The following is a 12820-nucleotide window of genomic DNA, read 5'->3' as shown; positions in this document are numbered from 1 at the left end:
ACACTGATTATTGCCATTAATTCCACACTCGCCTTGAACAGCTGGTTAATTGCTTTGTTAGATGTTTAGAACTTTTGTCTGAGACTGTGATTGTTAATGTGAGGTATGAAGATTTTTGAGCTTTCTGAATACCTTTTCAAAAGGGTAACCTATTTCCATAGTAAATGGAACCTTTCTTACGAGTGTCCAAGGTTAATCATTATTTTCATTCCTCCTTTCCTTTTCTTCCATCTCTTCCTGTGCCTTCTCTTTAATGGATGTTCCCGTAACATACTCATGTATTCTGTCTCCTCATCTGAAAATGGGCTCGAAAAATGGGCTCGAGTAGTATTTACCTCCACAGAGTGTTTTGAAATTGAAATGTGTCAATATAATTATTTGTAGTGTGCTTAAAACAGCATCCTCACATAGTAAATTACTTTAGTAAATGGTACTAATGGTAAGTAGCCATCATTGTTTTGTTCCAGATTTTTGTATGCTTAAACTACTTAAGGTAATTAAGTACTGTGTAAAATAATGAAAGATGAGGAGCTAAAAGAGATTTATTCTTTCTAGGGAAACTAGTTTGTATAGCTGAAAAAGAGTTGCCTTAAAAACCAAACTAACATTTAGGGTAAATGGTAGTTATCTAGAACTTGGAAAAATTAGAAAAGTTGAGATTTTCTTATACTCAAATTTTTTCCTAAGCAACCCTAAGATAAGAAAATAAGTCTTGGATTTTCATAAAATGGCTAGAGAGTTCCTATAATTTAGTGTTTTAATTGAATTTAAACGCTTAATATGTATTTAAATTTCCAATAACTTCCGTTTAAAAACGATCTTGTTCACTTAATCCACTGATCCTTACTCTAATCTGTAAGTACATTGTTTACTTAGGGCAAGAAAAAAGATTACAAAGAGAGCCTGAAACTATTGTGCTTGCAACTATTTCCAGAAGACTTAGGTAGGAGTGAGGTGCTTAAGTGTGTGGGCAGCCTAGGAGTCACTAAGGTTTATATCATAAAGCATACTAAAAAGTCAACTTAATTATCTTTGTCATACCAAGAAGACTGTCATATGAGTACTTATGAGAGCCTTTTTAAGGAGTTGCAGTGGCTAAAGCTTGAGTTTGAAGTGTTCTTCTCTCCCCCACTTCCTCCTTTGTGCTGGTAGGGATCGAGTCGTAGCTGTTTTTGTACAAGGTCCTGCTTGGCAGTTCAAAGGTTGGCCATGGCTTCTACCTGATGGATCACCAGTTGACATATTTGCAAAAAGTAAGATTCTCCATGTATTTTTTGCTTATTTAATATAGAATTTATTTTTAAGAGAAAAAGTCACATGTAAGTTACCCTGCATATGACTGTATGGCCATTAAGTAACATTCTGTGCTAACCTTTAACCACCTATATTTTTAAAGCCCTTTGTTGATTAATATTTTCTTTGTGGTTGTATATAAAAATGAGTGACATATTGCCAATGTTAATGATTTTCACAGCAAAAGCCAGTTTATATAAAATTTGGTTGCTATGTGATATATGCAATTATAGTAATATCACAATGAAAATCATTAATTTATACAGTCTAAATTATATAAATCTGGTTATAATCTGAAAGGAAAAAAAAGTACAGGCATATTGAAATATTATTGGTGTATATAACCTAAAATACTTAGCAGTGTATCATATAGCCACCCCAAAACAACTAAATAATAGTTGGAATACTCTTTCCACCTAGTAGACTACATTTAGTATGTATCAATGTACACAAATGTTTGCTCAGCAGGAGATTTAATATATATAAAAATCATTCATTCATAGGGTATTCACTGAAAGTCTGTGTGTGTCTAGCATTCTTTTATGATGAAAGCACACAGGTGAATGAATGTATAAAGGGCTTCTCCTACTGTGGTAACTGCATTGTTGCCAGGCACATTATCTAATACAGACATAAAAATTAGAAGTTCCCAAGAAATAAGCACTATTAAGGATTCTCAAAAGACAAAACACTTGAGCTGAGAGAACTGAATGAAGAGGAAAGGCCAATCTCGGTAACCATCCTAGATGGATTAGCTGATAAATGTCCTAGACTTTTTAAGTCAAAGTCAACCTATATAAAATTTAGTTATTACATGATATTTACAGTTATAGAAATATCACAGTAGAAATATAGAGGGAATAGAAATTTAATGAAAATGTTAATACAAGTACTTGTTTTTATTTTTTTTAATAATACTTGCCTTGTGGACTATTGTTTAAAAATGATTAGGTTAACTTCAAGTCATAAAGACTGAATTTTCTTAGAAACTTAATGCATATACTTCAGTTGTTGAAATTACTGTTTTTGCAAGGTGGATAAGAATGTAGAGAACTTAGCAGTGATCAGTGATTTTCTCCACACCTTACTCTCTCTGCATTGCTGCTTTCATCTTGGCTTCTTTCTGGCAGTATAGAAATATTCTTCCATATTTAAAGGAATCACAAAACCGAACCATGGACCTGAGCTCACACTGTTGCAACTAGTCTTTGAAACAGTTATCTTTATGAATCCTGTGCTCAAGCCTTAAACCACTCTAGTGTGGCTATTTCACTAAAGTTGTTTTTCCCCATCTCCCAGTACTGGATAGTCTTGACCTCCTATCAGAAGTCTAGACTGTTGACTCATTCCTTACTTTTTAAAATTCTTGTTGTCAAGTCCTGGGCTTCATTTGATCTTGAGGGGTTTGTCTGATTTATTTATTTATTTATTTATTTATTTATTTATTTATTTATTTATAGTTTTTTTTTTTTGTGGCTGTTAGCCATAATTTTAAATTCTCATTTCTCCTTAAATTCTGAATACCCTTCTAAGGAAATCTTAGATTTTTAGTTTTTTTTATTATTTATTCATTCATTTTTTTTCTTTTATTTTCGGTTTTTCAAGGTAAGATTCTTTGTGTAGCCTTGGTTTTCCTGTAAGTCACTTTAGGCTCACATTTTCAGTTTTTATCTCAACACCCCCCCCCCCAATACCCCAGTAAAATTTTGTCTCTTAACTCAACATTGTGGGATCATCTGACTTACTGCCTGATAAATACTTGGTAATACTCTATTGGCATATGACAGTTTGTTACAAATGACACCAAAAATTGTCTTACTCTTTCACCTAAACTTTTTATCCCTAGTGTAGTTTTTTCAATGATCTTCCTAAGCCAGAAACTTAGTACTATATTGTCTTTTACTCCTAGTGCTTCTTCTAGTGTCATTTTTGTTGCAGAAATAAAATAAATTTTTAAAAAGCAGCTTAGAAGGGAGATATGTGGTGTTTTTTTTTTAAGCTTATAATTTCAGGTTACAGTTCATCATTGTAGGGAGGTCATGGCAGAACCTTCATTTAACTAGCCATATCATATCACAGTCAAAAGTAGAGTGAAATGAATGCATTCATGCTCAACTTGCTTGCTTACTTGTGCTCACTACAGATTTTCTACTCTTAGACAGTTTAGGACCTACTGGCTAGGGAATGGTGTTTTCCTTACTGGACTGGCTCTTGACATCAGTTACCTTAAGAATAGTCTTCCACAGACATGCTTACATGCCAACACAGTGGAGACAATCCCTCATTAAGACTCTTCTGGGGTGATTGTAGTTTGCTTCAAGTTGAAAATTTATGTATCACAGTGCTTTTTTCAGGTTTTATCAGCTCTACCCTTTTCCACATCATAAATCACAAAGTAGGCAATTTAATTAGTTTTGTAACATAAGCGAAACCTGAGAGTTTGGGGAACATTTTCATGGACTGTAGTAAAGAGTAACTTAATATTGCATAATTAGGATACAATCAAAATTCAGCGGGATAGCAGACATTTATAAATTGAGTTATATAGTTTTCAAATAAAATGTTTCAAAAGTACAGTGAATTTTAATTTATTACTTGACATATTTTACATTTTGAGTAGCTGAGTAGTTGCACACATTTTTTGATAAAATTCTTTTCCCCCCTCTTTTTTTGGAATGCTGGGATTGAATTCTTGACTTTTGCATTCTAAGACAAACATTGTGTTCTCAAGATTTTAAAAAGTTTTAATTTTTTTCATGTATATCGGTATTTTGCATATGTTTGTGTATGTGAACCAATGTATGCTTTCTGCCCTTGGCAGCCAGAAGAGGCCAATGGATTGTCTGGAGGTAGAGTGTAGAGATTTTATGAGTCGTCATTTTGGTACTGGGAATAAAAGCCAGGTCCTGTAGATGAGTAGCCAGTGTTCTTGACCCCTTTGCCATCTCTGCAGCCCCATTCCTCAAGATATTTTTATGATAGTTTCTTCAAATTTTTGCTGGTTACTATTACATTTTAAAGAACTCTATCTCATCGTCATAATCTGGCTGTTATTGTATCTGTTCTTCAAAAGGAAGAACATTTTGCTCTGTGCTGAAAATGTTGGCAGAATTTTTAAATTCCCCTAAAGATGTGTTATTTTGATCCATATGAAGCTTTTTTTTTTATTCATTATGTCACTATATAACTTCCTTTGTTTTTACTTGAAGCTTAGGAAACTTTGGCTTTCCTGAGTCACAAATATATTTTATGGTAATATGCTGGCTTATTTGCTTTGTATTGGTACCTATAATAAAAATCTGTTTGATAAAGAAAACCTTATTTTGTTTTGTGTAAGTCAAAAGTAAATAACAGAAAATTATTAATTATTAAAGAGATTTAGGTAAATTAGGGTGTATTTACTGGAATTATATGTATGTGTTCAGGTGAGTATACACATGTACATGCAAATGAGCTTATAGGTAGATGCCAGATATTTGGTGTCAGGTAGTTTACTCTTTACTTTCATGTTGTTTGTTGTTGTGATTTGGGTTGTTTTGTTTAAATTGTGTGTATGTGTGTTGGGAGCGTTGTATATTTTATATGTACAAAGAATTGGTATGTGTTTATGGTCCCACAAAGTCTTTGCCTCATGAAGTCCCACAGCTTCTCCTAGAGAGGAGAGAAGAGGTTGTCTGCTTTCACCAAGGGTTCTGAGGATCAAACTCAGTTGTTAGGCCTGTGCAGGAACTACCTCTGAGCCGTCATACCAGTCCCACTTCATTTTCTGAGACAAGGTTTGCCATTGAACCAATCTTTAGTTCATCATTTTGGTTAGACTGGCTGGCCAGTAAGCTTCAGGGATCTGACTTTCTCTGTCCCCCAGCTTTGGGGCTAGAGGTGCAAAGCACTAGGCCTGAATTTTTATCTGAATGTGTGGGCTCTTGGGGCAAGCACTGAACTGACTGAGCCATCTCAGCAGCCCCTTCATATGTAGTTTAAGCAGCAATTTAGAGCAAAACAGTAGACAGATTAGAAAAACAAAAAATGTAATAAGCAGGTTGACAAGTATTTTAAAATGTTATTTTATATTTAATGTAATAATTTCATAATTTTAAAAATGCTCAAAAATTGTTTACATGACACATTTGAAATTGGGTTTTTCCAATATGTGGCACAGAATCTCTTAATGAATTTTAATTAAATTTGCATATAGTAATTTTTTAAGGAAATAGGTTTAAAATAATATTGTCCTTTCCATCTGTTCATTTTAATTTCCTTTGAAGAACTGAGCCTTGTTTAATTATTAATGTCACAAGCCAGTGTGTGAGCTAGGCATGGTGTCTCATGCCTGTATTCCTGGCATTTGAGAAACTGAGGTAGGAAGAGTGCTGTGAATTGGGGGTGATTTTGGGCTACATAAATGAGATGTTATGTCAAGAAAAACAAAAACACCAGTACACCCACTTCCACTGTTTGGATATTGCATATTTAGTAGCTACTAGAATATGTTTTCTGTGAGGATGGAGAGTTTATGTTGGTCACTGTTGTACTCTTACCACAGAATATTTCACCTTATATGTCAGTACTGTACTTAACAGGTTTTAGCTATTTTTATCACCAAATTTTTCTTTTTCTCTATCTTTTTTTAAAAACGAAATTGTATTAGTTTGCTTTTTATTGCTATGACAAAACACCATGACCAAAAGACAGTGGAGGAGGAAAGGGTTTATTTGACTTCTATGTTCTGATTGCATTTCATGATTGAGAGGCGGAAACTGAGCTGAGCAGAGGTAGGAACCATGGAGGAAAGCTGCTTCTTGCCTGCCTAGGGATAGCACTATGCACACTGGACTGGGTTTCCTCACATCAGTCGTTAAGAAAATATTCCCACAGACTTGTCCTGGGCCAGTCCGATGGATTTTTCAATTAAGGTTCCTTCTTCCTGGATTACCTGAACCTGTGTCATGATGACAAAGATCTTGTTAGTTTCATTCCCCTAGTAATTTCACAAGGACATACCATTTTGGCTATTTCAGAGATCACTGGTTTCAATGCTAGCGTAGCTTCAGTTGGTAGTAGAAAGATAGGAAGTTTTGTTTCTTTTAGTAATTGTGTTAATATATATTTTCTTTTGGTAAATATCTCCATAATTTTGACAAAAGTTTTAATAAGAATGCTGTTTTCCCTCCTGTTCTCTACATAGTTAAAGCCTTCCATCTCAAGTATGATGAAGTTCGTCTAGATCCAAATGTTCAAAAATGGGATGTAACAGTATTAGAACTCAGCTATCATAAACGTCATTTGGATAGACCAGTTTTCTTACGTTTCTGGGAAACATTGGATAGGTAATTATGATTCTAAAGTATACTCACACATGCTTTATTGTAGTGGTTTTTTTTAATCAATTTAAAATCTTAAAGTTATGAGATGTATTCTGTAATTCCTTGCTTTGAACATTATCTGATGCCAACATAATAACTGATGATTGACAAGTGCTTTGATTTATTAACTTTATATGTAAATATAGAACAAGTTTAGAACCTGTTAGAAGGCAAAGTAAAGTCTGAGATGGAAAAGATTGTGTGATCTGCTCTCATGAACTGTTTTACCTTCTGAACATTATTTTCTGTCTGCTCAGAGAGCCTCAAGTCAGGTGACCCTTGAGCTTTGCAGATTCAAAGCTTGTGAAAGAAATTTAACTTTTACATCTATTTGAATTACTAGTATAGAGTTCTTGAGTTCTTTCTAACAACTGTTCGGTAATTTACAAATAAAAGAACAACAAATTATCATAATAGAGTCAACTGCTGTTTATATTGTTCCTGAGAACTATAGCTTGCTTCTTTGATATTGGGTTTTATCAGATTTCTGAAAGTCATTAGATAACTTTAGAGCTGTAACTGATAGTGTGTAAAGACAAATGTGCTTCCAGTAAGCTGGTAGGTTGCAGAACTTAATGTGAAGTTTCTTTTGGTTTCTAGTTTTCAGAAGTTAGAGACTCAAGTTTACAGTTGTTTAATAAAAACGGTATTTGTCCCTTTTGATTTTAAGTTAAAAAAAAAAAGCCACCCCTTTCTACATGTACTATTTAAAAAATTTTAAAGTTTGTGTTGTCATCATAACCCATTATTGTATTTTTTCCCCAGATACATGGTAAAGCATAAATCCCACTTGAGATTCTGAATCATTTAATTCCTCCTTTTCTGAAAACTTGGATTAAGAAGCATGGATATAGCTTGATCTACAGACTGAAACCAAGCTTTATGAATTCATCAAGAACTTGTAAATGAAGAAGGACACAGAGTAGTCTTTTATAAGACCTTGTTTGATGCTGTGTGCTTCAAAGGGGCAATGCCTCCCATCCATACAAGCAAACTTTTTTGGCTTACAACTATTTTTTTAATATTAGCCTTCTAGTCTGTAATGGAAATTGTATATTTTGATAGAAGTTTTTTCTCTATTGGTTAAATTAGCATTACTTAAAATTTGTTTCTTTAGAAATAAATACAGGTTATAAATGTGTGTATATTTAGGAGTTATTAGGCTCTTCAAGCCATCTTGCTTCTGATTTTTCATTGCTCTATGGTTCCTTTTACTGGAAAATACTGTCATGATGGTATTAAATTTTAGACTCTAGAACTTTAAAACCCTATTCAAGGGAAGTAACTATTAAATCAGTTGAAAGTCAGCTTGTGTGTATACTATGTCTATACTAACTCATGTTTAAAAAGGAATAATGAAAAATCAAGAACAAGTCTTCAGTTGAACTCTTCAGCCTTTTCAAGATTTCTTTTGTAAATGAATACATTTAATGAATGTACATTCTCTTTGTTGACTTTGATGATTTTAAACTTAAAGTGATATATTTCTATCTGGGATATGTTTCCACTTGAAAAGAAATCTCAAAAAAAAAAAAAAAAAAGCCCAACAAAGATAAAAGTGAAATAGACTGTAGTGATTTTTACTTGGGAAGCTGAAGTATGATTTGGGGGAATGAGTATGTGTCAGCGTAGTTACAGTGTAACTTGAACCTCTTCTAAGTCTGACTTTGATTCTTATTTTATATGCGATAAGATTTTGAGTCTTCTATTTGTACACATGTCAACTTGGAACTTCTTATCTTCCATTAATCCTAAATATTGATAAATTCCCAGGCACCAAAGAACATATTTGCTTACGTGTCTGAACAGAAACAAGATAAAAACACTGGTATTTTTATGTGTGTGTGTTCAATGTGGTATAAAATATAAAACCTATATTTTAACTTAGTGAAATATTTTACTACTCCTCTACTTTAGACAGTGTTGCATCCTAGCCACAATGAATGGCCACGTTCCTTGAGTTCTGCTTTGTCTGACTACGCATGGAATGCTTATTCCGTGAAACTGATCTTTCATTAGAGCTGTTGACCATCCCACTTTATATCTTCTTTTCCTCAGTGACTATCCCTTAGCTTATCAAATTGGGGGAGCACAGTAAAACATTTAGCTCTTGCTTTTATTTAGGTGAATTTATTCACTTAGTAATTTTATTCACTTAGTAAATAAGTAAATTTATTAGCCTATTTAGAACTTAATGCTATGGTAAAGATGAAAAACTATTATTTATTTTATTAACTTCCAACGAAAGTCCATTATCAGTAAAAATGGGAAGGTATTTATTCAGATGGAATTCAGGGGGCTCTCTAGAAGAAAAACAGCTAATGTTTTAAAAGACTTCAATACTTTTGTAGTTTTAGTAGGTTCTGTCCACAATTTCCCCTTCTTGCATTCATTTCTTGATGATAGAAGAAAACTCAACTTTGCTCACAGAATTTCTCAGCATATAAATCTATTCTTAAATTATGAAATAATTAAACTTTCTGTATAATGAAATGGTCAACAACTCAAACCTGTAATACCTTAGTTTAAGAATACTTGTTAGGACTACTGCAAAGGACATGAACTGCCACCTTTCCATAAAGATGTTTGGTATTTGTTCTTAATAGCTGAAGTTTAGGGGTTGGGGATTTAGCTCAGTGGTAGAGCGCTTGCCTAGCAAGTGCAAGGCCCTGGGTTCGGTCCCCAGCTCCGAAAAAAAGAAAAGAAAAAAAGATAGCTGAAGTTTAATTGAGCAGAGTATGGTTAAAATTAATACCTACTTTGGACAAGGTTTATTTGTCTATTTTAAATTTGCTTTGTGAATAGTCAGAGGCTTCTGGATATAGTCTGTAACAGCAAGGCTAGAAGTATGCTTTACATATGTTATGAAATCAGATCCTTTGTGTGTATTAGAATTTCTTGTTTTATTTTTAAGATTTAAAAAGTTTTTTCAAGGTAGCAAGGTAATGAGTTTCATGGCAGCATTTTGAGGGACCCATGTCACCTTACATTGTTCTTTTCCTATTCCCAGCTCTCTTTGCCTCCATTTTCTTTCTTTTTTTTTTTTTTTTTTTTTGCTATCACATATCTATTTCTTTCTCTTGTTCTACCTCACCTTTTCTTAGAAGCTCTTCTTCCTTCTGTATCATAGTTTTTGTTTCCTTACCTATACATAGACATGGACATAAATTAAAATAATTACTCAACATTTTGGACCCTTAAATAGGTTTATGAAATTTTATAATGAATAATTATAAAACAAATTTTTAAAAAATCCACTATGCTCTACCAGTCATTCTTTATTCTCTTGTGACTCAGTTCAGCAGTAGCAGCTAACACAATGCTTTGCATACTTAGGCATTCCGTAGTTACATGTGTAAGTGGATGATTTTTTCAGCATAAGTCCATTAAAACAGTTTTGCCTTTATTTGATATTACAGTTTGAGAATACAAAATTATAGGGCATGAGAAGCAATAGATAACTTAATGAAAATGAAGTACACAGTATTAAGTTCAGCTTCCTGTGAGTTCTTAATGGAGGTACTCCTGTCAGCTTTACTTAAGGAAGGTTCTCTTATATAATCTTCTGAGTAACAGTAAGAAAAAATATACAGTTTTTAAACAGAAACTCACCATTTGGAAACAATTAAAAATATAATTTTCAAAAGTTTTCCAGAAAAACTTCTTTTTGAGAAAGAGGTAGGATTCACCTATTTACATTACTGGAAGTAGTGTCAGCATTAAGGGTCTTGCTTTCTCCTCTTCATCTATGGCTGATTTGTGTATGTATGGATGCGGTTTTTTGAGGCCACTCTTTGCACTAGAACATCTCTCACATTGGTGATACTGGCCTATATCCCCAAATGACAAATTCAAATCTTATTTATTTAAGGAGTATTTTGCTGTTTAATATTTAAACAACATTTAATATATTTCATTATTAATTAGTATTATAGCTTACGGTTTGTTTCCTGTTTGCTTATTGCTTTACTAAGTATTTTTTAGCAGAGGCAGAACGGCAGCTTATACAGGAACAAGTAATTCATGGTGACGAGAACCTCAAGTCTTTTAAGTTCAAGGAACTATTATTTTCTTTGCTGTGCAGAGTAGGATACAATTTAATTATGAAAAGAAAGGCATAGTTTACACAAAAAAGTTTTCACCTAAAGAAGATTTACTATCTAAATAAACATTGAGGAGACTTTTACCTACATAAGAATTTCTGTGACTCAACACAAAGTGACAACAGTGTTCTCTTTTTGGAAAGTGGGCAGGGATTACTTATTACACCGATGAGCTATGCAAGAGTTTTTTGACATTTTACAGTATCTTACAATATTATAATTCAGTAATTACTGAAAGTCAAAATTAGTCATTTCGAGTGTGGCTTTAAAGTTCATTGAGTTTTGTTTGTTATATTGTCATTTGTTGGCTTGAGAATAAATAAACTCAGAGCCATCTGCATTCTAGGCAAGCACTTGTACCACTGATGTCCACTCTGAACCATGAATTGTGAAATTATTTACATGTAGAGTCATAGCTAAACTAGGGAAGTTTATTTTTGCTTTTAGTCCCCCCCCCCCCCCCGGAATGTTTTTAAAGCATGAGTGTGACTGCTCATACATGTACTCACATGCAAATCAAAAGGATAACCATTCTGTTGAGGTCAAATTCATGTAGAATGCTGAGAAGAAAATTAAGATTAAGTCTGTAGAAATTTGTTTTTAACTGAAAAGCTGGTGGTATTTTTCAAATAAATGAAATTTAAATTATATTCACTTTGAAATTACTGAACTGAATGTTCATTATCCACTTGTATTTTAGTTTCACATGACGATTCTCTTTAAATTTATAGTAAAATGGAGAATTGACTAACCTTGACTTAGAGAATTTGATTATGGTTTAAATTAGGTCCTAAGTTTTCTGGTATATTCATGGCTGTGTTTAGAAGTATGTGTTGGCCCTAACATAGTTTCTGCACTAACATTGGCAGAACAACTAAGAAAATTTGAAAATGTACAATAGTTGTATAAATAATTCTTTTGAATAAGTACACAATAGGTTAATTATGTTTTCAGGTCTTTGATGTGTTTGGGATTGTGTATTAGGGACTTCATAAGAGTATCTTGAAAGTTAAAAATTGCCACATCCTGAAATGCAGTAAGCATTTTTATATAAATAAAGTTTGCGGACCACAACTAGTTTTGTGCCAAAATTAAAGAGATGGAATAATAATATGTCAAAACTAAGCAAACGTTCTTTCCAAGTATTTTGTATACTTTTAAATTTTGTTTCTATTTTAAATGTAAGTAAAGCTACTTAACCTCCAACTTGGGTTAGACTTCTGAATAGGTAACCTTATTTCTTCCATGGTAGTATCCACTGTAACTGCTTGCTTAATCATTAACTAGTACTGTTTGTGAAGCAGAGCAGTTCCTGAATAGAGCTTACTTGAAGCCTCTGCTATCTGATGAAATGTTCTCATTCTCATTTAAATTGTGGGCCTTATTTTACAGAAAATAGTTTGCAGTTATCTTGGGAATATATCTACCATCCCTCAATTTCCCCCAAAAGACTCCAAACAGAGAGAGAGAGAGAGAGAGAGAGAGAGAGAGAGAGAGAGAGAGAGAGAGAGAGAGAGGTGTGTGTGTGTGTACGTACACGTGCGCATGTATACATACCTGATTTATGCCTACCAAGAAGGCAGAAGTATTGTGAGTTTGGGATGTTTTCTCTATGTAAAGTGATTCAACGATATTTGTCAGGCATAGTATTTCTGTTCAGGAAATAAAGATGTTTACTTTTTTGGAACCAATGAATTAAATTCTGTTAGTCTCTTTTTTTCAGTTAAATAATTTCTAGAATTCTTCATAAAGGCAGCAGGTTTTATGGCCTACTGAACTTCTAATTGAAGTATGTCAAATATCTTGTTATTGTAATAGTATTATACATCTCAGTATTTTACATATAAATAGCCTGATTTTAACGTAAATTTCAAAACTACATTTCCATATAATCAAATAATTAACAACATTGTCATATTGGCAATGGCAGAAATAATATGTGAATCTGATGTGACAGTTTTCTAATGAAGGACTTAATGGGCTATATTTAAATTTAATTTTTGTTTTCTTCATCAATGCTCAATAAATGTAAATTTCTGTTTCCTTTGATCATCTGCTCTT

General features: G+C 33.0%; 1 protein-coding gene across 1 annotated transcript in view; it reads left to right on the top strand.

Annotated features, from left to right (window-relative positions):
• Positions 1–7797, top strand: part of Cdc73 (cell division cycle 73) — a 92423-nt gene extending 84626 nt beyond the window's left edge. Inside the window, 3 exon segments of the mRNA NM_001024769.1 lie at positions 1153–1253; positions 6479–6620; positions 7422–7797. Coding sequence (NP_001019940.1) covers positions 1153–1253; positions 6479–6620; positions 7422–7458 — 280 coding nt within the window. The 3' untranslated portion in view covers positions 7459–7797.
• Positions 7798–12820: the final 5023 nt, after the last annotated feature.

This window comes from Rattus norvegicus, chromosome 13 (assembly GCF_021556685.1).
Source record: "Rattus norvegicus strain SHRSP/BbbUtx chromosome 13, alternate assembly SHRSP_T2T, whole genome shotgun sequence".
Lineage (NCBI taxonomy): Eukaryota > Metazoa > Chordata > Mammalia > Rodentia > Muridae > Rattus > Rattus norvegicus.
The sequence above is the reverse complement of the archived record's forward strand: the minus strand, read 5'-3'. Positions and strand labels throughout refer to the sequence as shown.